The following is a 27476-nucleotide window of genomic DNA, read 5'->3' on the forward strand; positions in this document are numbered from 1 at the left end:
TATGATTTTGAACCATGGGTACATAGATTAATTATTTTTGACCATATATGTTCTTGACTACAGGGAGGTACTCAATAACAACGGGGCAGTCTACACCACCATGTAGCATTGCTAATTCTCATGCTGTAAAATAGTTCTATTCATGCCGTAGTGCTACGGTACTATTGCTCATGATGAGAAAAATGCTATGTTAAATGCCCAGAAAGGAGAAGATGAGCAAAATCACCTGCTTCTGCTATTGGAATCTTGAAGGTATTGCCAAAAACAGGCAAAAGTATGTAAGTGTAGGCTAAAACACTGGAGATTTGAAACATAATTGGGCTTTAGGATTTGCATTGCATTGTCTATAAGAAATGACTTTGTGTAATAGGAGGTTATGCCTGTATTGATGGAAAGGATAATTGTACTTTATACCTTACATTGGCAAAATTGCTCATCCTATTAAAAAAGACTGCCCTGCTAAGATCAATGTTATGAGGCACTGATTTATTCTCTGAATAAATGTTGGTTTGAAAATTACGGCTGCCTTGAAATTTGTGAAGTTTTCCTTTAGCGTGCTAGTGTCAGCAAGGCAGTCCATTTAGATTTTGCAAACTGTTCCTCAGTTAGCATGTACTGACCATGTTGTCAAAGCACGGTCAAGTCCAGGTGACTAAATGTCACACACATTCATTCAGGGGACAACAATCAATACAGAGCATAACTCAAGGCAGAATACAGCCTCAAGTATGAAAAAAAAAAGTCTTAGACTGGATGAAAACTCTGAGCCTCATATGCTTTACAGTGCATGTCAATTTTTAATAAATTGGATCTGATGATATCGTAGTGCTAAATCCTGCCCTGGATCTGAGGGCAGATTTGTTGTTTGCAATGGGGACCTGTACATGCATTGTATCTGCTACAAAATATCCCTTCTATAAATAAGCCACTTCAGCTAGGATTATTCTCAGCTGTATGTTCCAGTGCAATCAGTGTTTGGTAAGCTAAAATATTAATATGATATGAATAGCAAGCACACAATGATTCACAAAAGAAGGAACAGAGAGGAAAAGGAGCACAGAGATAACACATTTTCTTTTTTAAACAGATGCAGTTGAGGTAATAGTTTTCAGCAGAGATAGGCTTAAGAATAAGTGTTCTGCTCACTATGAAGTCCCCAAGCCTTAAAATAACATATTTCATTTTTTCGACTGCAGGGCTTACTTTTGCTATTCATTATGATATTATTAAGCAATTTATAAGCTGTTGGAGGATAGTTTTGTCAAGAGAAAAATAATGTTTCACTATCTTTCATGATGTGCTTTAAAACCTCTAGGGTAAAAAGCTTAATGTATATAGTTTTTTTAGAATAATTAAATAAATACTTTCCAGAAAACTGCATGTGTTACCTTAAGAACTTCTTCTTTTTGCGGAGATTTTTGTTTTTCAGATTCATCCAATAATATTTCAGCACGATACATCCAGGTTGTGATGTTAGCTACATTCTGATCAAACATCTCCATTTGCTTTTGATATTCCTGTGTGTGGAAAACGGTAAGTAGCATATATTAAAAAAAATCAGAGCTGAAATTAAAGAAAGCCATGATTATGCAAACTGTGGCAAACATTACATACATTATAAAGCTGAAATTAATTACTTTTTTCCAGTAGCTCTCTCTCTCTCAAATATATGTATGTGTGTTTATATCTATTGGCAGTACGTAAATATTTCTATGTATCACAGTAGCACAACAGTGACATATTTAGGGTAAAAGTGGGTTTTTCAATTTGACTTGGACTAAAATCTCTGGTTATTGCACCTACATGAGTGAATTTAGTCCCCAGCCTCTTCGAAAGCAAATTGAATGGCTATTTAAAATTCCTCATTTTGGCTAAGGAAGAATTTTAAAATGCTTTCTTTTGGAAAATTTGGATCATTGTCTCATCTTTTTATCAATCCCTAAAGTCATACAAGTACAGCTTCTAAAACCCGGCATCTCTCTCTCTCACACACACTCATCCCTATTATCTGTGTGAGCAAATGACATTTCCCAGCTGAATTTAAGATTTTTAACCTACTCCCGAATCTGGCATAGTGCAGAGAGCTACAACAAGAGTTGACCAGTTCCCTAAGCTACTTCCTCTTCCCAATACTGCCTGTTTGCCTCGCTGACTCAACAGCAGGGCACAGCCCAGACCCTTGGTGAGGCAGAAAAGAAGAGATGCCAGCAGTGGGTGTCTATATATTTGTTACTCTGCACACACCCAACCATCCAAATTCTTTGTTTACAACCCACAAACACCACTGAGTTCAGTGGACATATCGACAGAGAATCTGGAGACAACGCACACATCTATACATGTCTTCTAACGGGACCTAAAAGTGCAATGTAATGGGGTTGAGCCCATAAGATTGGCATCCACACCTATCATATACTTAGGATTAGTATGGTTTGGTGAACTAGAAGCACAAATACTTTTATCTTACCAATAATAGGTTGAACCACTCCTCAGCTCGTGAAGTTACTGCTATCCAGTTACTTTTCAGGAGGCTGAGCTTATCATCCACTAGACCTTCTTTTTCCTTAAGCACCGTCCTCAAACCCTCGCCTAGATCACTGATGCTCTTTAGATGGAGCTGGCGTTTTTCAATCTCCTTCTGTGTTGCCTGTGGAAAGTGTACCCAGGATGATTACTTAGTAAATATGAGCGGCCGTCTGGAAATAGAACACCTCAAGAAATCAAAAATTATATTTGTCTCCACATTATGATCGTACAACGCAAAATGTTAAAACAGGATACTAATAGGGAAAAAAACCCAACACCTTCACCGTTTTGCTATTATGCTATTACTCTGCAGAATAGTCCAAAATTAAATACTCTTCCAGCTCTAAAGACATTTTAAGGATGTCTCATATCCTCAGAGTAGCTTTTGACCAATACCTTAATTTCAAAGAGTGTGTATTACTTGCCATTACAGTACACAGTTCTAATGTATCATGGAAGATGTTCAACTTTTATGATGTTCAGAAGTTTTATTATTTAAGACAAAAGCCTAAAAGCTAATTTTTAAATAAGAAAACATTATCTATTAAAACACCATGCAAATCAACATTATAGGATAACTAAACTGAAAATTTCAGTATTTTGTCATGACAGTATCACAACCCTAAAGGAATAGCAATATTATTAGTTTTAAATACTGTGGGAACCTTCCCACCCCCAGCATCCAATGCAGTCTTTTTCAGCTGTAACCCTGGCCTCTTAGTCCTATCTGCAGACTAAAATTCCCCAAATGGCCCATTTCTCACAGTAAGAATGAAGATCAAACCTGGGATGCCCTAAATATGCACATAGGGGTACAGCCCAGCCTCCCAACAGCTCATTGGCCCTCTCATTCCTGTTATGTGCTTAGATTTAAAATGATATGCAAGATTTCCCAATCTTTTATTCTGACTAAAATTTGCAATAAAGATGCAAGAAGGTCAGCAAGGGAAAACGCCCAGATATAAGCCCTATGTAAACTAGTATGAAGTGACAATCAGAAATACAGCACTAACAGTAGCCACACCTAGGATTTGCTGAATTCTCAGGAGGTGGCTCAATTTACTGTCACAGCTAACCAGTTATTAGGGAAAATTCCTTTCTGACCCAAAGCTGGTTGTTGCTGCTCAAACAATGCAGGCCTGCACCTTTTATCTGTTTAGGGAACAAAGACCTAACTCAAAATGGCAAAACTCCGAATCGTGAGATGGTTAAAAAATGCTCGGAATGACATACAAAATAAAGGGAGTGGAGGAGACAGCAGCAATAATGAGCAGTCACCAATAAGAGAGCAGGAACTGGGGAATTTTCATGAATACCTAAATACACAAAGGAGCAGAGCCTTAGGCCATCAAGAGACGGACAGGCACAAACCTGTCAACCAGAACTGCCTGCATCCAAAAGGCCAGTCAATGTCCTTATTGACATAGAACCAAATTTACAGCCAATCTGCACCACATTATTAAGCTCATATTAATGTGTTTTAAGTAAAAGCAAAGCTTGGCAAATATAGAAAGTAAGGAGAAAAATTACTCCCATTGGTACAACAGCATCCCCAAGTGCATTTAGCAGATGTTTTTAACTTACTGCATAGCAGCTATTTGATGCATACATTGCATTGAGTTAATAATCTGATACCATTTTTTCCCTCAAAAATAAGTTTTTACAATTACATTTCAGATAAGGATAAGCAGTTTTAAATGTTCTACCAAATTATGTAAGCATTGAGGAAGAAAGTTATGTGACAGAATTTAAAGACTATTAAGGGAATATGAACAATCTTTTCTAAATTTCAGTTCTATGGGACTTGAAACAGAGGTTTGAGATTTTGCCAGCTTCCAGTTAGTCTGGAAGAAATGCAAAGAATCTTTTCCAGCACTATTTGATCTCTTCTGCCTTTTGGAGGGGGTGGGGGGGGGGCACATACACAGCTTATTTTAAACAAAGAACACTCCTTGACTTCAGCTTTGTGTGAAGGCTCAGGTCAGTTTCTATTTTGTCTGAATGGTTCACCCAATCCAGAGTTTGAACATGTTTTGAATGAAACTTTTGAGACGTGTTCATTATTACTTATGACTGTAATTTTCTATATATATGAAAAACTCAGGGCAATCTTAATGGTCATCACCTCCATAATACATAAACATCAATCCCAACTGGAACTAGAAGCTTTGTCTAATCACAATTTAACTTTTAAGCAGGCAGATAATCTTTACACTATAAAGTCAAATCTTCACTAATTAAAACTTCTGTTCAAAGTCAGATATGCCCTTCAAGTTGTGACTCAAACTCTAGTCTGTTGAGCTTCTAAGCTGAGCAGAGCTGGAGTCATCTCTCTTTCTCTCTCTCTCAAATACTGAGATCTCGACCAATTTTTCCCCTTCAAATATAAAAAGCTGCTGTTCCAGTTACCAAGTGTTCATCCTGTGCTCTGGGAACTCAGACAATAACAAAAAGTACCAATCTCATATGTTAACCACTGTAAGAAATAACAGACTGCTCATTCCACCAAAGGTAATTAAGCAACACCTGCTCCCAAATGCTGACCCTGAGTAAGATAGGACAGCTTGCACAACTGTACTGAAATCAACAGCAAAACTCCCATTGATTTCAGTGGGGCCAAAATTCCATCCTATACATTTCATTAGAAATTCTGAACAGGCCAGGACCCCCAGTATGTTTATATACTTGGCTTTCACTGAAAATTTACTTCCTTCAGTTACTACATAATTTTATTTATCTAGTCATTTTTTAAAATATGAAATTCAGAATTCCCCCCATCTCCATGCACTGTTACTCTGTGTATATTTTTCCACAGTAATAAATCAGACAACTTTAGCATTTTTTTACACTAGCACAAAAAAATTGAAGTACTTTTAACAGATTTTATATATATATAGCAAGATTGAGATACACGTGTAATGACCCCTTTGCAACATTTGGTATATTTATATTACTTAAAACTCAGCGAGCGTCTTTCAAAATCTGCTAATTTTGGCCACTGACTACTGTCATTCAACAAATTGGCACTCATTTATTACATTCTCTGAACATTTACTAGTGAATGGAAGAATATATTTCAAAATGTGGGACAAATTCTGAGTGGATTTATGTCCCTCTGTGCAATTTGGCTATGGATGCTTAAACACAAAATTAATTTAGACATATAGGAAAAAAAGTGGTTGAATCCATGACTGGTGGTGCCATAATTTAAGTACATACCAGTTGTTCAGGCAGATAAAGACAGCCTGGCCATGTTGGGCTTCCTCCCAACCACTCCCTAGACCCCGCATCTCAGCCCAGCAGCCTATTCCTACTGCCAGTTAATGTGCTTAGTCCTGTAGCTTAAGTAATATCAGTCAGTGCTGTGGTGATGAAGGCTCATGGTTCAAACTCTGTTGATGATTCATAAGAATGGGTTTACACTGTCACATGAGTATTTGTTAGTCTTTTTCTTAAAGAAACACCATGACAATTACCCACAAAAACTATGTTAAAAGAATGCATTTTTAGATTGCAGAGTCAAGCACTCAAAGTTAGGAAATACCAAGTTATAGTTGCTCAGATAACATTAATTCAGTTACCTTGTGTATTATGATAAAGACATTAATTACATAATCATATACATTTTTTTCAACAGGATGTTATGTTGGATCATATTAAAGAAGTTCTGTATTAAAATCACAAATGAGTTTGATTCCCCATAGTTTAAATTCCAGGGTATTACTAATTAAGAGGTCTCTTGGTTTTTGGTCTCTTGTTTTTACTGTTTCTCTCCCGCTCTGTGTGAAACTTGCAAGCGGCTAATTGCGTTAGTGCATCCTAAAACAGAGTCTGTTCTCAAAGCAATACTTTGTAACAACAACTACTCACACAGAGAGAGACTCAAAGCGATACTTTGTAACAACAGAAACAGCACACAGAATACACCCTTTTGTTGTATTTATCTTGCTTTGTTAACAATTGTGATTAAAATAGAGATAGAGGATGTATCTGGATGGATGCTTGCTGTAGATAATAAATGAATGATCAGGGAGGTGCCAGCCTAGGAGTTCAGTATGATCGGCTGAAGAATGTGCAGAGTGGAGACAACCAGATGACCCCGGAGGGCAGACTGAAATCCACCCAAGAGCCTCAAGGATGGGAAAACGGAAGAACAACACGGAGCCGTCAGGAACGTGCCATCTGCTGATTGATTCAGCAACAGCATGATGAAGCAGCTCCCACAGACTGGCATAGGAATAAATTCCTATAAATATGGAATCTAGAAACTGAGAACTTTGGGGTCTGATTCTGCAAACCAACTTCCAGGAGCATCAGATGTGTATCTGACAAGACCCTGCTCCCTCCTTGTGTCTAGGCCACCTGGCCAGTGGCTTGGCACAAGCAACTCTAAGGCTGGCAACTATGATAACAACCTTGCAGAACTTGTGTGTGTGTGTGTGTGTGTGTGTGTGTGTGTGTGTGTGTGTGTGTGTGAACGAATGTGTGAATAAATATGAAATTGAATGGAATGTTATAGCTATAACTGCTTACTATGATTCTTTCTGTATTCACCATAAATGTGACATTTTGCCTTTTCCCCTTTAATAAGATCCTGCTGAATTTTATTTTATTGGTATAACAAGGACCTCTGCTACATTAAGTCCACATGTTGGATGCACAATAGTGGAGAATTAAGCTTTTGCAGACAATCGTAAGTCTGGCATTTTCTAACTTTGGAGGGTTTAACTTTACAACATTCCTTTAACATAGTCTGTGAGTGTAAGTGTATGTGCAGATATATTGTGTCAGGTCTTCAGCAAACGTCATTCTGATCCTTTTGTATGTTCTCTAACATTTTCTTTAAAAAGCAATTTTGTGGACATTCTTATAAATAAATTTTGGACATTTTCTTAATAAAGTTATAAAAATAAAGCACTTTTACTAACAAAGGCTAAGTAGGAGCAAGGAAAGCTTGAACACGAAACCGTATGGAGAGGGCTTCCTTTGAAAATGTGGTGTTTAGGCTTCTTCAATTATATTTTATAATGATGAAGTAGTACTAGTATACATCAAATTAAGCTGTGTTTGTTCATTTTGCAAGAGCACTAAGACCGTGACTAAAATAGTATTGAGGATAATATTTTAATTGCATCAGTCATTATTATATTTGCTTTAAAAATTTCACAAGCAAGACATGATGGATGAAAGATTCTGTATGATTTCACGCTGGATATATAAATCCCCAAGGTGATCTTAATAACTCACAGAAACCCTATAAAAGAAGGAAGTTAGGTTGCTTAATTCTCACAAGTGGGAACACTGTATGACTCAGACGTTGACATGATATCCTTCTTACTATAACAGTCCAGGAAATTAATTTATTTATTTAGAGCACATCTATTATTTTGACTGTGTTCTGGCCCTTGGCTATGAATCATTTGGCACAAATTTTTTTAGCACATTTTATTTCGTTGGTCTCACTGACAGAAAATATATTACAAGCTACATTAGCCACTGTGATTCAGTGTTTTTCTATTTAATTTATACTCACTACTATTATACACTCTAAGCTAAAATATTATATTAATGCCCTAGCAGTTGGATCTGGTATGGAAGTTTTCTTGGTAATGCCATCTGGCATTTCCATTCTGAAAACACAATACCACAGCAATCAAATCTTTTATCAGACAAATCTGTCTTTAAAAGCTAGGTAAGTCCCAGAGATTTCAGTGTCTTCCATGATAGCAATTCCACAATCTCTTGTTACAACTTTTTTTTTAACTGTTTAATCCTTTTAGTTACAAAATTATTTCTAACAAAAAATCTTTCTTTTTCCTGTTGTAAGTTATATTTGTTACTTTTTATAATAGAATTGTACAAAATAGAAAAGATCTAGCTTGTCCCTTCCCTGTAAGAGGGCAAGACTGTTGTGTACAGAATATTGTGTCTAGTTTTATGTGACTTAAGCAGGTTTTCACTATTTCCTAAGGAGACTCTTTTACAGTCAAATATCAGTTTTAGGATTTTTTTTTCTTAAATTTCAGCTTAAATTTGTCTTTACTTAATTTCATATCCTACTTCTGGTTGGACAATCCCTCTGCTTTATAACCTCTGGTACTGAAACTGAATGGACTGCAATAGAGAAGAATAGTGCTGAATAGCGTGGGAGTAAATCAATCTTGCTCCAAAGGTTTAATTCTTAACTATAAAATCCTAGTGCCATCATTACTGGACTGCCAGTGCCTTAATTAGAATGTATAATAGTAATGAGTATAAATTAGAAATAATCACAGTGCCTAATACACCTTGGCAAATATTTTCTGTCTTTGAGATCAATAAAATAAGTTTAAAGACTTAATTCTTTGTTGTTGTTTTGTTTACAGGATAGGCCGTAGGGCTGACCTGAGAGGTTTCTTTAAATACATACACACAAATAAAAATGTATTTCCTAACTTCCACTGGAGGAGTGCCTCTTCTTATGCTGGCTACCAATCACTGGTCACCCTTTCCAACTTATTCTGGGCTCAGCTATGCTGGGAACCAAGGCCCCATTCCCCAAACACAAACAAACACCAGGTTTCCCTTATAGAGGGAAACAGCTCTTTACCTAGGAGATGTCTTTTCCCTTTGCTGCACACAAACCTTCTCCAGCTTGTTTCTCATCTTTTCTCTCTCCTCTCTCCCATTTGGAAGAGGTTTTTAAAGGTTATACGCTGCCCTTAATTGGACTCAGGTGTCTATAATTAACTTAAGGTAATCTCTTTTCAGTTCATAGGAAAAAAGGCTTTAACATTCTATGACTGATTTATCTGTCTTCAGTCACCTTTTCAAAACTGACTGGTCTGATTTTGTCACAATAGATACACATGTATTAAAGCGAAACATTAATTTCCAGGCTTCCCAAAGATTAGAAGTTGCTTATATGTTTTAGATCTTTTTCAACCTTCTTTTAAAGCAGATTTGAAACAGTCATTGGTTTTGTCTACACAGATTCAACTCCAGTTCAACCAAGTATTGCCTGAGAATTTCCCTACATCTTTAAAAATAATTTAAAAATGCTCAATTACAGCAGTCCTTGCAGGATTTATAATCTCTTCACAGTGTTATGAAACATTAATAATCCTTTATTGGAAACTATGTCTTTGAAGAATTAACACTTATTACATCATAAAATTACTGCTTATTGAAGCATACATTCAGTGAACCAGATTCTCCTCTCTATAGCACCTTTGCAGAGATGTGACTTCACTGAAATCAAAGGAGTTGATAAAAATATAAAAATGGTGTATGGGGTGGAGAATATGTCCCTATATTTATGTAAATATTGCTTCATACATGCTAAAAATTCTCCAACCAGAGCATTCCTGATAATGGGATTATAAACCCAGCCTGGTCTGCATATATACACTTCAGTAAAGGCCTGCTGTTTTCACCCAATGTTTTTTAGCTGAGCTGATTGAAGCAAAAAAAGGTGAAGTGACTTGCCGAAGGTCACACAATAAGTGATTGGTTCAGGCTGGATTTGAACCGAAGATTTTCTAGATATCAGCTTTTTACTGTAACCACTAAAGCATCACTTCCTCATGAGAATATGCAGTACTATATAATATTTCTGCAGGTTAGCAGAAACAGTAACACAGACTTGGTTCAGCTTTAATTACAGTTCAAGTTGGTTCAACCATTCAGCACATTTCTCTTATATGAAATTTTAATGAACTTTTCTTTCCTTTCTTGATTGTCTTAGGGAGAAAAAAATTTAATGGTCTACCTGTTTGTAGCAACAGTAAGACATAACAAGAACTTCCTACTGTGTAACTGCACTAATCAGCAGACCTCAAACCCTAATTATGCAAGTTTTAGAGCATTAAGGTTCATATCCAATAGTTAAATTAAAATGAATTAAGGACAAACCTTTCCATTTAACATGCTTCAAGGGTGTATGCATCAGAATTATTTGGTAAAATAAAAATAAACTAGCTTCCCTGATCACGCAGCGAAATATGCAGACAGTAATGCAGCTACATCTCCATTTCAGCAGAAAGGTACTGTGTAGTTCAGCATTAGCAAACAGTGTTTTTGTTTTCTTCACTGGAAAATGCACCTGGTGATTGGCAGGCTAGTTCTGCATGAATACATAATTCTTCCCCTGAAAATCTGACATTTGTCCTTTGCTATGGAGGATAAGATCACAGGATTAACCAAAACTTCATGCAGTCTGATGTAATATGTAGACTTCACCACAGGAAAAAGAAGCAGGTGAACATGAAAAATACTGAGCAGCAATGGGGGTTTCACAAACCAAGGTAAACTTCCAAAGTAAAATAAACAAATAAATATTATTAATAATTAGAATCACATTCTCAAATGTCTCTTGTTGTGATTCTAGACGATAAATTTAAAAATTATATTATTCTAGGATGATGACAAGAAAAACTTATGAACCTTTAAAAGCATTTACAAATAGAGGCAAATCCTTTTCCTATTAACTTGATTAATGCGGCAGCAACATGTATGCCACTAGAAGATTAATGTTTCAAACTAAGGAAAAAGGCTTAGGTCACATCATAGGGTTAAGTAGTGTTTAAAAAAAAAAAGTCAACCAAAACCAAATCTTGCTCCAAACCCCGTATCCACTGCACTCTTCTCAAGGAGTATATACAATGGTGTTCATATATATCTACATTACAAGGTGAAGTTCAGTAAGATCTTTCACTTTTTTTTTAGGCACAGGTCTACTGAACAAAACTAATCCGGGGCAAAAAAACAGAAAAATATTGGCCTGTAAGCATCTGCAATTTATATATAACAATATAGTTTCAGAGTTCTCCTTCTTTCTTGCATGTTGTTGAATAACTAGCTTAAGATTTGGATATGGGCATAATCAGAAGATATGTATAGTTTGAGTATACTGATCACTGAGTTTCACATGATTAAAACTCAGTTATTTTGTATGACTTGCACAAAAAAATAAGCATGCTTTGTAGCTTTGAGTTCCATTTTATGTTTTGGGTAGTATCCAAACCTGAAAATGTAAAGCTAGACTCAAGGGGTGAGATACCTGCATGAAGTGAAAGTTACAGAAAAGGGGAAGCTAAATGGAGTTGTGCAGTTTCTTTGTCAAAATTTTGAATGTATATTTAAACCAAACCCTTAAAAGATTCCTTTTATGTCAGATTTTATATGCATGCTTGTAATGATGATGAGTGTGCATGTTCTTATTTAGATATAGTGACACTAATTAAATGGTAGGAACATCATGGTTATACTTTTTGATACTTCAGATTGCCAAATATACATATAACCAGAAGTTTAACTATATGACAGAATTAATTCTTTGATGTAGTAAAGTGGCTATTAAAGAGCTAATTGAGTGACTCAGAATATTATGGGCTGCATACCTGTTTCACTCTTTGACCTTACTTCCTGTTTCTGGGTGGGGGTTTTATCACCATTTTTGAGTATGTTGTTCCAACAATAAAGCAGCATGTTCTTAAGCTAACAGCAGCTATAAGTGGATGGTGTTATTTTACCGTGTGTGGGTCCCTGTACGAAATCTAGTTTCATATTCAATACATTTCACTGTAATTACACAAAATTTTTCTGATGTGTACCTAGTACAATATCCTAGAACCAGTAGGTTAATAATATGGATTATTACTCTCAAATTACATTTTAACTGTAGTGTGACTAAAATGTATTTATAGTTATTGTGTAAAAGTAAACAAGCAAACAGTGTAAAGTACATATAGGTTGGTTGGTTGTGCATACAGGTATTTTATTGCAATTTTGCCAAAAGAGTTGTGTGTATTTTATACCACCCCCCACTTCAATGTTTTCTTGTTTTTGAGCATGCTTTTTAGTGTCCTTTGTAGTGTAGATCCATTTATTTTATTTGTTTATTTTATTTCATGGATAGCCCTAGAGTCAGGGATAAAATTACTTTAAGAGGAAAAGGTTTGAGAGTCACAAGTAAGCAGGGGAAACTAGAACATCCACAGCAAAAAAACAAAACGTTGTGATGTGGGATGGCTGAACATATATAAAACCATATTTATTCTGCTGATATTTTATCAGTCCTGTTATCAGCAAAAAAATGGAAAGACTGCGTTAGAAATTCAAGTAATTCAGTTTGGCCTTGATCAGTAAGATTGGGGAGCTATTTTCAAACTAGATTTATCTTAGAAAGGCTTTGCTATTTTAGGTTATTTATTTCACCCTCAGATACATTTTAGCAGGCACATATGATGCGTGATTTTTTATGTGTCTGCTGGCCTAGTGAAAACGCAGTCTGCAATTTCTTTGACCATATCAAATTATAGTGAACAATGTTGTATTAACTGAGTGTGCAGCTTAAAAGCTTTGAGAGCTTAACTTTAAAAATAATGGAATTGTCTTATGTCAGGAGACTGAAACTACAAATAGTGACTCAAACACATAGATACTTCCAATGAGTTTCACAGTTAATGGAATGTCAATGGGACTCTATGCACGAGAAACTATACATATATGATATATATGTTTCTAGTAGTATTGGGCTTTGAAATAGGTGTGGATTTCAAATCTCATTAATGATGGTAAATAGCTTCCCTCACCCTCCCCAAGCTTTTAACTGGAAATTTAAGATTAAATAATGTATGCCAAATAATAGCATTATCTACATGTATAGGTTGATTTTAATCACCCTGAATTCAAATTCTTTTCTGTGAGAGTAACATACCTCACTGAAGTATGACTGCTATTCGACAGGTCTAACCTATTACTGATATGTGCAATAATATGATGCTTAAAACCTTTTAAAGTCACAATGTTATCATAAATGATGTAACAATGTCTTTTCACAATTTTCAACTCATCAAGTTTCCAGATTTCTGTCACTCTTTTATGCATATTAAAGAAAGCTAAATGGTAAGTGAAGCATATGTAAATGTACAGTACTCTATATTATTACCTTGCCCCAGGCAACTTCAGCATCCAAATTAGTAGGCATTCCCTCCACCGCTGATCTCTTTGTAAATTCTGCATCTGTCACTGCCAGCCACTCTGTCAGAGCATTCATTTCCTTTCGTAGCTTCCGGGACAATTTCAAACATTTCTCTAACTCTTGTTTTTTTTCTGTCACCTGCAGAGGAAAAATATGTGGATTTTAACTGTTTAGTCAAACTAGTTTGCACTTTCCTGATGGCTTGTATTTTTGTATGCACGTCTGCCTTGTACTTTGTATGTTTACAATATATGATATACCTTTCTTATTCCTCTCAATATTCATAGTTACGGTTCATGTATTGCTTATCATATCAATTTGTCTAAGATTCTTCTATACTGATAAAATCACATAATTTAATTTTGAAATTTTATACAAATTAAGTTTGAACTAGCTCACCTCCAGAATGGGGAATAACTAAAAGCTATTCCCCTCCCATTTGAAGACATGTGTGTCATGTTAAATCATAGAATATCAGGGTTGGAAGGGACCCCAGGAGGTCATCTAGTCCAACCTCCTGCTCAAAGCAGGACCAATCCCCAACAAAAACACCCCAGCCAGGGCTTTGTCAAGCCTGACCTTAAAAACCTCTAAGGATGGAGATTCCACCACCTCCCTCGGTAACGCATTCCAGTGCTTCACCACCCTCCTAGTGAAAAAGTTTTTCCTAATATCCAACCTAAATGGCAACAGCTGAGTTAGAAGTCTTTCCTTATGACTCAGAAGTGGAGCCAAAACCCCTTTTCGGAAACTATGATTAATTTTCCCATGGATAGTTAAGCACACTAATGCTGAGCCCAACAACTTTCTTTGTGCAGCAACATTGCATCTGAGGGAATTAGTATTGTACTCTAATCACTCTGTGAGGTGTGTACAGTAAATAAGATATGGGACCACACATTGAAGAAGGAAGATAAAACAAAACACTGAAAAGCTGCTCACTAAGCACCATCCATTCTATATACTAACGGAGGCAGAGGTCTTACATAAAAGCACTATATGATAATGTAATTAAAAGTTGAATCTTAATGCTTAATGCCTCACCTCCACCTGAGCTGGCTTCCTTCCACTTCCATCCGTACTACAAAGAAACCCATCAATTCCTTCCCACTACTCCAAGTTGTGGAGGCCTGCCATCTTCTGTACCCTTCTACTAGCCCATCTGCCATGCCTATATAAAGAATCCCTTTGCTCTCCTTCACCTATTGCCCCTTTACACTAGCCTGACCTGATTTCACCCACTTAAGGATTCATTCTGGGACAAAGCTGGCTACTGAAAATAAATACTGAATGACAGGATTAATAACATCCCTAAATATGAACAACCTCATCAATGGAGAAAACAGTTTGAAAAATAAAGAGGTAATTTAATTTATGCTCCTTACACATACTTAAATTAGTTTGTCATGCTTTTCTATCACCATTAATTTTAAGAACAATCTTGAACTCTCATGAAGTCAAAAAATGAGAATTAAGAGTCTGTTTTCCCCAAGTTGAAAGAGAAGTGATCAAAGAAGGATATCTTAGAACTCAGTTGTAGGTCACTAATGTTTAATGAAAATAAGTGATCTCTCTGCCAACCAGTCACTATTTAAATGAAACTGTTTTTAAATTGCACAGCCTTTTTATTGATGATCCATTAGCGAAACAAAACAGCATTATACATATTATAGGTGGAGCCTGTTAGCAACACCTTTCATTAACATTGCTTAACACTTTCCATTCTAATACCCTGTTTTCAGTTCCTTATAATTTTGCCCAATTTTACATGTTCTGGCTGAAATTTTTCATGCTTGTTCTCTGCTTCGTGCTGATTATGAGTGTATACATTTCAGAAAAATGTTCGTTCCAGTTCCAAGAATGAAGTTTGGGGATAATAGGTAATTTTTTTTCACCCATTTATTTGAAAATATTTAGTGTATGTACCTAGAGTTTGAAGCTGAAACTTGACATTTAGGAAGGGGTCATCCTGGGGTCAGAAATGTGACTTTTGGTGTCCCCATGAAAATTCACCCAGATATGGCCAAGTTATAAACCTGTGAAAATGGCCATTTGCACATGCTAGCTAGAGCTTTTTAAAGGCTTAATACTAAAATCTCAGAACATTCCATCTCCACTAAGCTCCAGATACCAGATACATTAAATATGCTCTCAACTCCAATAAAACTTCCCGCATAGCAGGCCTAGAATTAAAGCCCTGGACAGGGAGATGCTGCAGAGATGGAGCAACCCTCTGGGGCTATGGGAAGGTGTATGCACCCACAGCCAGGAGGAGACCATGAATTCTACTCTCACCTCTTCCACTGACTGCTGTGAATAATTTTGTGCACTTCACAATCCTTAATATTGAACATGCTCCTACTTTAGGAGGTAGGCAAGTGCAGTAGCATGTCCTTCCCTGGAACTGAGAGGTTGCAACCTTAATTCAGCCCCTTTGTGTGTATACATTATGATATAGTCTTTAATTGCATGATCACATATTTCCTGTTCTAAAGATACCTGCCTCATTCAGTGTATGGGATGGACAGAGAAAGAGGTGGAGAATTGTAAGCAGCAAAAGGAAATTCTCTTGCATTTAAGGCACTGAACTGAGGTCCAGAAAAGGTGGGTTCTATTTCAGACTCTGCCACAGACTTCCCATATGAAGATGGGCTCAGACTTAGAGGGCTGTAATGTTGCAGGGGGGATCTTAATTCTGGTATATCCTAACTACTCAGTGCTTGACTTTGCAACCGCAACATTCTTTTAATGATGTTTTTTGTAATTATTCACACATAAGAATATGTTGGCACTTTCCCCCTTAGCCAGTCGTCCAAAATAGACCAAATCTGCTTACTTTTAGGGAACACTGTAAAAAAACCCAACCATCTAACTTTCAGGCTTTTCATGCATGTAGTACTTAAGAAGTTGTTTATTTATGTAAATTAAATTTTTAAATATTGTAGAGAACTTACAGAACCATGAATATATGCTGTATTTATTTTTGAATAAAGTAAATTAAAGATACACACCTATAAACACAACTTTTGCTTTTGTATGTTCTTTATATAATAGAAATAAAATTCCATGATTCAGAGATCTACTGTATATGCCCAGAAGCTAATGTTATATTGATTTTCCCCTGCTTTGTTAAAAGCAATTTTAAAATCTATATTTAAAAGAAAAAATGGGAAACACTGCCATCTTAAGGCCTTTTGTTTTATACAATAACCCCAAATAGAATGTGTGCCATTTATACTAAAAACTGCTAATTGGTATCGTTTCTGAGATATTATTTTCTTTTTACTGAAGTGATCATTGTTACTTTTGATATTTTCTGTTACAAAACTGTACTTTTAGAGAAACTGCAATGATTTGGTAAAAAAACAAAAACAAAAACAACTCTTCATAAGATGGAAAATATTTTGACATAAAACACAAAGGAACTCACTTAAGGACTCTCTTGTGGCTTTAAGCCACATTTCTGGATCGTGGCAGATTGCTGAGGAAGGACTGTACACCTGCTGTAGGTCTTGCCTGAGAGTGTGCAGTGGTTCAGGGAGGACAGGAGAACACACTCAATGGACTGCCCCTCCCAGTCCCTTTGACATGGTCCAGCCCTCTTTTATACTGACACAGTACAGAGGCAGGGCCATAACTCCACCCCTCCTTGACTGCCAAGTGGTTTCTAGCCCTGCACAGCCATTCAGAAGTAAGGTAACCATCCCAAAGCATTATAAGTGTGTGAGACAGATATGTTTCGTGTAAACGTGTGCATACACACGTGCACATGTGCAAACACACACGCACGTGTGCACACACACACACCCCACATGTGATGGTGATACACAAGTGACACATTTAACCTTCTGCACTCTCCTCACTAACCCGTCTCTGTGAGGGCCATTTCTAAATTTTAAAACCATTGAGGGGTTTAAAACAGATGCCATTTAAAAAAGAAGTGTGCCAGGAAATTATCTCTTCCCTCCCCCGCATTTGCATGGAATTCTCATGCCAAGCCGAAACTATACTGGCCTTAGATTCTAGACAGACAATATTCAGTCCTGAACCAGTGGTAGGTTTGAGGTCTGATATCACAAGACCCATCAGGACTAGAAATAGGAGTTTTCTTCCATTACAAGATAGTTTCCTAGTTTTCAGCTGGGACACAGGTACTTCTTTCTAGCTCCCAAAGGTCACAAGTTATTGGACCTTAAAATGATATTGCTGTGCATATTTTTAAAAAGCTATATTTGGTAATAGATAGAAGTTTCTAAAATTTTGTTAATTATATTTGTTCTGACCATCTGAGGCCTATACAATATATGGTCCCAATTCTGAAAAGCACTTGCGCACGTATTTAAGTCCATCTCTATTTAAGATAGTACTTAAGCATACACTTAACTTTAAGAATGTGCTTAAGTAATGTCTTGTAAAGGGAATCTTCCCTGAATCAGGGCATATATAAGTATACATATAAACATAAGCATGAGACAATACATTTGGGTCCAATTCACAACGTCCATGTTTAGGCAAAATTCTCAGTTGGAGTTTGTCCGAGTAAAGATGGTACACTGGACCCAAATATTTCAATCCTGATTTTTATTTTACATGAACTATTTTTTTCTTCAAAACAAAATATTTGGCAAAATATTTAGCTTTCATTAGAATATGCAGTTGGGGGAACTGAAAAGGTGAAATGCATATGAAAATACTCTATGTCATAGCCTTGGTCGCTTTGTTTCACTAAAATTGTTAACGGTCATTCCAGGTAAAAATAAACACAAACTATTATGTCTATATTAACAAAAATAAACAGAGCACTTTAGGCCACTAATTGTTCTCTAACTAAACATTTCATCCTTTACCCAGTCCAAAGATACAGGTGCAGTCATTTCATTAAATCTTTTTTTTTTTTTTTTTTTTTTAATGCTAAATGTAGTCTTGTAATAAATGGCATGGAACTATTTAATTTAAAGAAGTTATGAGAGATAAACACAGTGTGCATGTATTACAAAGCACATTTTAACCCCCAATCCACACTTTTTAAAATTGATCAAACATGCCTTATTGTATTAAATGTGCTGAGTAAAATATTTAATCTCAAATGACAATATCATCCAATCTTTCTGAAGAAGGCTTTTAGTTGTCCCGGCACTCAGAAGATTGATGTTTGTTAATATCTTTGTTTATTTTAGCTTTCTAGCAATTTCCAAACTAAATATAGATAATTGCCTTGATACAGGTTCCCCCAATGAATTCATTCCCGAAATGAATATTAGTTCTTCCAAAAATAATGTAATTCTTAAAGGTTATTGTGTTGAGGACTGTGGGGTTTGATCACCACCATGTGCTTAAATCACAGGCTGACTCTTGTGGCTAACAGGGACTCTCTTTATTAGCTATTAACTAGCTGTTAATTTAGCTTAATAAATTTTAATCTGACAAAAATTATGCATTTTCTGCTACTCTGTTTATTAAAATTATATTTATGTCTGCAATAAGCAAACATTTAAATCACAACCTTCATCCTACAGGGTGCATTCAGCCACTTAATGCACCAAATTTACTCCAGTGCTACGGTTTTAACTAAGTCCTCCCAGTAGGGGCAGGAAGAGGAAGAGAATAGATTCATCATGTGTTGCTGTTAAGTGCAACATTTGCATGAACTCTCTTCTAGAGGGAAATACTGCATCTCCTCCATGGAGCCTCTGGATGGGGTTGTGCTTCAACAGCAGCATAGGCGGAGTTGGGGGCGGGGGGCAAAGGAGGGTGTTGCCCCCCAAGCTACAAGCCTCAGGCAGGCAGCAGAGGAGACAGGAGACATGCTACTCCCAGTTTGCGCCTCTGAGGCAAGGAGTCATAATGTTGTTTATAAACAGAGTGATTAACAGATGATTAAGATAACAAAGGGCTGGTCCGATGTTTTCCTAAAGTTAAATGATCTTTGCCAAGCTTGGTGAACTGCAAAAAGTAAGTATCCCAAATGACAGAAAGTAATTGTAGATTTTTCAACAATTGTTTCAATTGTTGTATTCAAGAGGTAATAACAAAGTTACTAATATGTTTCTTCGAGAAGGTAACTGATTTTTTTAGACAAAGGAAATGCAGTAGATCTAATCTTCCTGGATGTCAGTAAGGCATTTGATACAGTTCCACATGAGAAATTATTAGTTAAACTGGAGAAGATAGGGATTAATATGAGAATTGAAAGGTGGATAAGGAACTGGTTAAAGGGAAGACTACAACAGATCATACTGAGACGTGAACTCTCAGGCTAGAGTGAGGTTACTAGTGGAGTTCCTCAGGGATCGGTCTTGGGACCAATCTTATTTAACATTTTTATTACTGACCTTGGCACAGAAAGTGGGAGTGTGCTAATATAATTTGGGGATGACACAAAGTTGGGAGGTATTACCAATACCGAGGAAGACCGGAATGCCATACAAGAAGATCTGGATGACCTTGTAAACTGGAGTAATAGAAATAGGATGAAATTTAATAGTGCAAAGTACAAGGTCACATACTTAGTGATGAACAAGAATTTTTGCTATAAGCTGGGGACTTATCAGTTGGAAGTGACAGTGGAGGAGAAAGAGCTGGGGGTATTGGTTGATCACAGGATGACTATGAGCCATCAGTGTGATTGAGCTGTGCATGGGCAACTCGTGGGAGAGACAAAAAGGGGAGCACCAGCAAAAAGGGGGGGCACATGACCTCCTCACTTGACTCCTCCCCACCCCACCTCCAGCCTAGGGCCCCTGCTGGAGGGGGAAGAGGCTACCTGGTTACTTGGGAAGGGAAGGGCTCTGTCCTCCCACTGCCCCGGCTCTCCATGGCATGTTCAGCTGCTCTTCCTGGCAGCCAGGCCCCAGGGTCACTCTTGGATGTTGTCTGGTGCAGCACAGCAGCTGCCTGGAAGAGTGCCAGGCTGCCCCCCACCCAGGCTCAGCCTCTGGGGACAGAAGCTGACTCTGAGCATGCTGGAAGGGCTGGGGGCTCTGGCTCGCTCGACCACTGTCCCCAGAAGCTGAGCCTGGGTGGGGGTGGAGGGGCAGCCTGTTGGTGCCGCAGCCAGGCACTCTCCCAGTCAGCTGCTGCGCTGCACCGGGCAGAGTGCATCCCAGGCAGTATGGCTGGAAGAGGAGAGGGTGACACTGGGCAGCATGCATCCCAAGCAGCGTGGCCAGAAGAGGAGAGGCTCTGGCCCCGGCCCTTCCCTTCTGGCTCTGGCCCCGCCCCTTCCACTCCCTAGCTGCTTGGGGCACCGGCCCTGCCCCCCACCCGTCGGCCAGGTATCTGGGGAGGGGCATCTGACCCTTCCTGACCCTCATAGGCATCGCTTCTGCAGCTGTGAAAAAAAGCTAATGCAGCCCTAGGATGTATCAGGCGAGGTATTTCCAGCAGAGACAGGGAAGTGTTAGTACCATTATACAAGGCACTGGTGAGACCGCATCTAGAGTATTGCGTGCAAATCTGGTCTCCCATGTTTAAGACAGATGAATTCAAACTGGAACAGGTGCAGAGAAAGGGTGACTAGGATGATCTGAGGAATGGAAAACCTACCTTACGAAAAGAGACTCAGAGCTTGGATTGTTTAGTCTAACCAATACAAGGCTGAGGGGAGATATGATTACTCTGTATAAATATACCTGAGGGATAAATACCAGGGAGGGAGAGGAGTTATTTAAGTTAGGGATCAGTGGACCACAGAACAAATGGATATAAACTGGTCTTCAACAAGTTTAGGCTTGAAATTAGGCAAAGGTTTATAACTGTTAGAAGAGTGAAGTTCTGGAGCAGCCTCCCAAGGGGAGCAGTGGGGGCAAAAAACCTTAAGTGGCTTGAAGCCTGAGCTTGATAAGTTTATGGAGGGGATGGTATGACAGGACTGCCTACAATGGCATGTGGCCCATCAGCGACTGCCTGTAGCAAAAATCCCCAACAGCTGGGGACAGGACACTACCGGGGGAGGGCTCTGAGTTACTACAGAGAATTCTTTCCCAGTTATCGGCCTGGTGGGTCTTGCCCACATGTTCAGGATCTAACCGATCATCATATGTGGGGTCAGGAAGGAATTTTTCCACAGGTGAGATTGGCAGAGATCCTGGAAATTTTTCACCTTCTTCTGCATCATGAGGCATGGGTCACTTGCAGGTTTAAACCAGAGGAAGTCTTTAAACCATTATTTGAGGCCTTTAGGAACTCAGTCAGAGGTTAGGGGTCTATATTACAGGAGTCGGTGGGTGAGGTTCTGTGGCCTGCCATGTGCAGAAGGTCAGAGTAGATGGTCTGGATGGTCCCTTCTGACTTTAATAAGAGTATCTGAGAAAGAATATACATTATTACAATTTTAAACCTAACCAGTGTCCCATAAGCGACTTGCCGCAAGATGTCAGAACATGTTTGTATTACAGCTGAGGTGAGCTGATATTTACTTAATTTTCTTTCTTGATATAGGAGATACCATGCTTCTAGAAATCTTCTAGAAATGAATGGATGTTTAGCTGTCAGCAGTTTTCAGTGAGTTTCAGTGTGCTTAACTATTGTGGTACATGTGCTCTGTGAACAGGTACACTGATAGAAAGTTAACAGGTTACAAAAATTTGGTTCAACAAAGGCAAAGTCTATGGAGATGGAAAAGTTTGCCTTATTAACGGTACTTGCATTTAAAAAACTATCATCAGAATTTTCAGATAAAAATAGACTGGGAAATTTCTGATAACCAAGTTTTCTTCAGCAGACCATGCAAAACTGAGAGAAGAGGAATAGATATAGTGAACATAAGAACGTCCATACTGGATCAGACCAAAGGTCCATCCAGCCCAGTATCCTGTCTACTGACAGTGGCCAATGCCAGGTGCCCCAGAGAGAGTGAACCTAACAGGTAATGATCAAGTGATCTCTCTCCTGCCATCCATCTCCACCCTCTGACAAACAGAGGCTAGGGACACCAGTCCTTGCCCATCCTGGCTAATAGCCATTAATGGACTTAACCTCCATGAATTTGTCCAGTTCTCTTTTAAACCCTGTTATAGACCTAACCTTCACAACCTCCTCAGGCAAGGAGTTCCACAGGTTGACTGTGCGCTGACTGAAGAAGAACTTCCTTTTATTTGTTTCAAACCTGCTACCCATTAATTTAATTTGGTGGCCCCTAGTTCTTATATTATGGGAACAAGTAAATATCTTTTCCTTATTCATTTTCTCCATGCCATTTATGATTTTATAGACCTCTATCATATCCCGCCTTAGTCTCCTCTTTTCCAAGCTGAAAAGTCCTAGCCTCTTTAATCTCTCTTCAGATGGGACCCCTTCCAAACTCCTAATCATTTTAGTTGCCCTTCTCTGAACCTTTTCTAATGCCAGTATATCTTTTTTGAGATGAGGGGACCACATCTGTACACAGTAGTCAAGATGTGGGCATACCATGGATTTATATAAGGGCAATAATATATTTTCCGTCTTATACTCTCTCCCTTTTTTAATGATTCCTAACATCCCGTTTGCTTTTTTGACTGCCGCTGCACACCGCATGGACGTCTTCAGAGAACTATCCACGATGACTCCAAGATCTTTCTCCTGATTAGTTGTAGCTAAATTAGCCCCCCATCATATTGTATGTATAGTTGGGGTGATTTTTTCCAATGTGCATTACTTTACATTTATCCACATTAAATTTCATTTGCCATTTTGTTGCCCAATCACATAGTTTTGTGAGATCTTTTTGAAGTTCTTCACAGTCTGCTTTGGTCTTGACTAACTTGAGCCATTTAGTATCATCTACAAACTTTGCCACCGCACTGTTTACTCCTTTCTCCAGATCATTTATGAATAAGTTGAATAGGATTGGTCCTAGGACTGACCCTGGGGACCACCACTAGTTACCCCTCTCCATTCTGAAAATTTACCATTTATTCCTACCCTTTGTTCCCTGTCTTTTAACCAGTTCTCAATCCATGAAAAGATCTTCCCTCTAATCCCATGACAGCTTAATTTACATAAGAGCCTTTGGTGAGGGCTTGTCAAAGGCTTTCAGGAAATCTAAGTACACTATGTCCACTGGATCCCCCTTGTCCACATGTTTGTTGACCCCTTCAAAGAACTCTAATAGATTAGTAAGACATGATCTCCCTTTACAGAAACCATGTTGACTTTTGCACAACAATTTATGCGCTTTTATGTGTCTGACAATTTTATTCATTACTATTGTTTCAACTAATTTGCCCGGTACTGACGTTAGACTTACCGGTCTGTAATTGCCAGGATCACCTCTAGAGACCTTCTCAAATATTGGCATTACTTTAGCTATCTTCCAGTCACTGGGTACAGTAGCTGATTTAAAGGACAGGTTACAAACCATAGTTAATAGTCCCACAATTTCACATTTGAGTTCTTTCAGAACTCTTGGGTGAATGCCATCTGGTCCCGGTGACTTGTTACTGTTAAGTTTCTCAATTAATTCCAAAACCTCCTCTAGTGACACTTCAATCTGTGACAATTCCTCAGATTTGTCACCTACAAAAGACAGCTCAGGTTTGGGAATCTCCCTAACATCCTCAGCCATGAAGAGTGAAGCAAAGAATTCATTTAGTTTCTCTGCGATGACTTTATCGTCTTTAAGTGCTCCTTAGTGGGAGAATATTAATTAAGTCCTCTTCTTATATGTTGATATGAATCAGTGATCAAACTAAACACAACAACAGTGCCAGCTATTCTACAGTACCACAGCTTCCCAAAGGGCTAGTTTTCAAGGCATTGCATTTTCAGCCCTAGCCTACCAATACCGTTGATTTACTCTTGCCCAACACGAAGGAAATTTGGAAGCAGCTTCTGCAAGGAGAGAAGATCTAAGTATGAAATCCTAAATAGGTCTATGAAGGTGTACGAGGAGCAAAACAGGTATAAATTATTCCATATGCTCATGAATACAACATTCTGTGTGGTTTGCATATACAAAAATCAGCACCTATCACAGTGAAAGTAAGAATGTAAACAGCCAGGTTCCAACTGGAGACAGTGCACAGCCACATGAGGCATGTACAGCGGAAGAGTTACCACACAAAACCCATTAATGTGTGTATAGTCACATGCAAGAAGCCAGCTGCAGTGGTATTAAAATTTCCCCATAGGGATGCTGCAACAGCAACAAGCATCTTGGTCAACTGACCTTTTCATGGTGGCCTGCAGAATGAGGCATTCTGAGACCTATGCAAATAAGAACTGGGAGATCTCTCTTTCTTATAATGTAATGCACAGAATGAAAGAACTGAAAAACCCATGATCTCATCTATAGATGTAGCCCTACCTAGAGTGCTTTTAAATTGGTGACTGGTAAATAGCCCATCGATCTAAAAAAAGTCTTTGGAAGGCAAAAAGTAAGTTCAATTTTAGGAAAGAATAACCTTAAAACCTGATAAAGAAATCAATATTACATTTCTGAGTTTTGCATATTTTCTTGGACCTAACTTAATATTTATCTAATTGATTGTTTTTGGCTTCCTAACAAGGATTACACTTTTATAAACAGAGGTGGGATTGATTTCAGAGACTTAAAAGGAACAAACAAACAATACATGTTACCACACAATACAAAGAATGTACTTAGCTTGAAAAGCCAGAAACAGAGCCTGGTTTTGCATTGTATATCAGAGTACATACCAGAGCGCCCAATTCATTATACTGCAGCTTCAAAGCTGTAAGTCTTTCATCCAGTTCTTTGGGCTTCTCTGTCTGTTGTTTCTGAACAATCTGACGTCCAGTTTTTATCACTGTTTCCACTTCAGACTTCACCTCACTCAAGCTTTTATACAACTTCTAATCAAATCAACACAGAAGAGAGAAACACCAAAATTAATAAAATAAACGAATAAAAGCAATGCAAACTTGGGACTGAAGTGATTATGCAGAACTACTACCAATCTTGGCATTGTTTGGTGCATAAGAGCGTCACCTGTGAGACTGTGAGGACCCTCAACTCCTATGGAAACTAAAGGGACTTGAGATGCCAGCTTCTAGTTATGCATAAATCACACACAGATAATGCAAAAGCATTTACAAGACTGTTAGAGCTTTATTTATTAATCAGAATTCAAAATTATATGTCCATGTCTACATTCGACTTATTCATCTAGAATGTTCTGCTATTGTTGGTTTTACCGTCCCACTGGTGGCAGCCATGGTGGAAGTGCTGAGATAGTCAAGAAGCCAGTGGCCACCAGAATTTGTAACATCATAAGACAAAGGTCTGCTCTGAGCTGGTTTAGACAATACAGCACTTAAAATAATAGCAGCTGCCCTCTACCTACTCACGTCCTCAACCACCCACAATCTAAAAGCCTAATTTGAGCAGAAATCTGACAGTTCCCCATACACTAAATCCTTAGACTGATATAGCACAGATTTCCCCTTCCATTTAATTATGTTTAATATTGCTTTTAATGGCCTAAAAAGCAAAGCGATTTACTGCCTTTTAAAGAAAAAATATATTATATACCTCCATCTATCTTTTCTAATTGTTTCAAATGACTAAGCAGCAAGTGTGGACAAAACAAAGATTTATTTAAGTAATGACATGCAATCAGTGTGCATAGACCATGCTTTCCCCTTACCTTTTGAAAGAATGAGGATTAAAAAAGGGATAGCACTACTTGTCTGCCCAAACCCTGATTCCCTGGATACAACAACAACATCTATATATAACAGGGTTGCCAAATAACCTGGTATCCAAAATAACTGATCTAATATTTGGCACCCGCAGAAATTATTTTGGACAAACCTTATCCAAACAAACATCCTTAACTTTTTTCTGTTTAAATATGTAATTTAACTTTGTTTCCTTCATTTCATTTAAAATTGAATTCTGTTATGCACTAGAAACTTATTACACTGAACTGGGAAAGAGACACTCCTCTGAACTATAGAATATCAATAAACATAAAAAAGTGAAGAATTTAAACGGCAAGGTTCTTGAAGTTTATTGCTGAGGTTCTTTTAGCTTCATTATATGCTCTCGCAATTTGTTGTGATGTGCTGAAATAACTTATTTCATATACCTTGACAGAACTTTTAAAAGAATCTAGACTGTATTTCTTTTCTTGCTGATTGAGCTTGTGTTAAGTATTTTTGTGGGGTTTTTTTATTATTACCAGTGCCTCTTGTGATATTATAGTGAAATAAATTCCATGTCCAATAAGTGTAGACAGTTCAGGTAAAGATATGATGCTTTTTCTATTGCAGACCTGATAAGAGAAACTCAGCACATCCTCTCTATAGTTTAATCTGAAGTTCATTAACAACTTGATTCTCAAAAACATATTAATATAATTTTACATATATATAAAATGGGGATATATATCTATATCCCCATTCTTTCCAAAGGATCCTCATGTGACTTGCAAGATACATACATACTTCATCACTGAAATGCAGCCAACTTTGTATATAGGGCACAGCAAGGAAGATAGCTGTTGTGCAGCTCATGCTGATCCACCAGCAGAGGTGGTGATGTGGTAAAAATTATAAGCAAGGACATTAGGACAAAACAATATGAGGTTTTCTAGTGTATCGCAACTGTAAGTACTCTTCTGCTAAAAAGTTAGTTGCTGAATCGAGGCATTGTAAACCCAGAATTTATAACTTCCATTTCATTCTTATGATAGTGTGCCTACCTGAGCTGCTGTGGTGTCTCATAAGCGTTTTAGTTTAGATGCCTTATGGGACTAAATTTCCCATGATGCACCGTGGCCCTCCCCTTTGTTAAACCATCATGGTTCATCAACAGAATCCCATGACTGTAGTGCATCACAGGAGATGTAGCATGGCCAGAGAGGCCACTCTATAAATTTCCCACAGAATGGAAAGTTTGATTTTCAACCAGCTCCAGTAGCCAGTTTCAACATTTCAACCATATAATCAGTTTCCCTTGATTGTTTGTAGAGTTTGAAACACATTTAAAAGTACAGGGAAAATGTCATTTTAAAACTGCAAAAAGTGGCAGAGTGACTCA

General features: G+C 37.8%; 1 protein-coding gene across 6 annotated transcripts in view; it reads right to left on the bottom strand.

Moving 5' to 3' along the window:
* Positions 1–27476, bottom strand: part of DMD (dystrophin) — a 1886383-nt gene that overhangs the window by 1100341 nt on the left and 758566 nt on the right. For all 6 annotated transcript variants that reach the window (XM_074968560.1, XM_074968534.1, XM_074968525.1 and 3 more), the window contains 4 exons: positions 25130–25285; positions 13457–13627; positions 2468–2647; positions 1389–1517 (listed from right to left, as the gene is read on the bottom strand). In XM_074968560.1, the coding sequence (XP_074824661.1) occupies positions 1389–1517; positions 2468–2647; positions 13457–13627; positions 25130–25285 (636 nt within the window). The remainder of the gene's footprint in view (positions 1–1388; positions 1518–2467; positions 2648–13456; positions 13628–25129; positions 25286–27476) is intronic.

This window comes from Natator depressus, chromosome 1 (assembly GCF_965152275.1).
Source record: "Natator depressus isolate rNatDep1 chromosome 1, rNatDep2.hap1, whole genome shotgun sequence".
Taxonomy (NCBI): Eukaryota; Metazoa; Chordata; order Testudines; family Cheloniidae; genus Natator; species Natator depressus.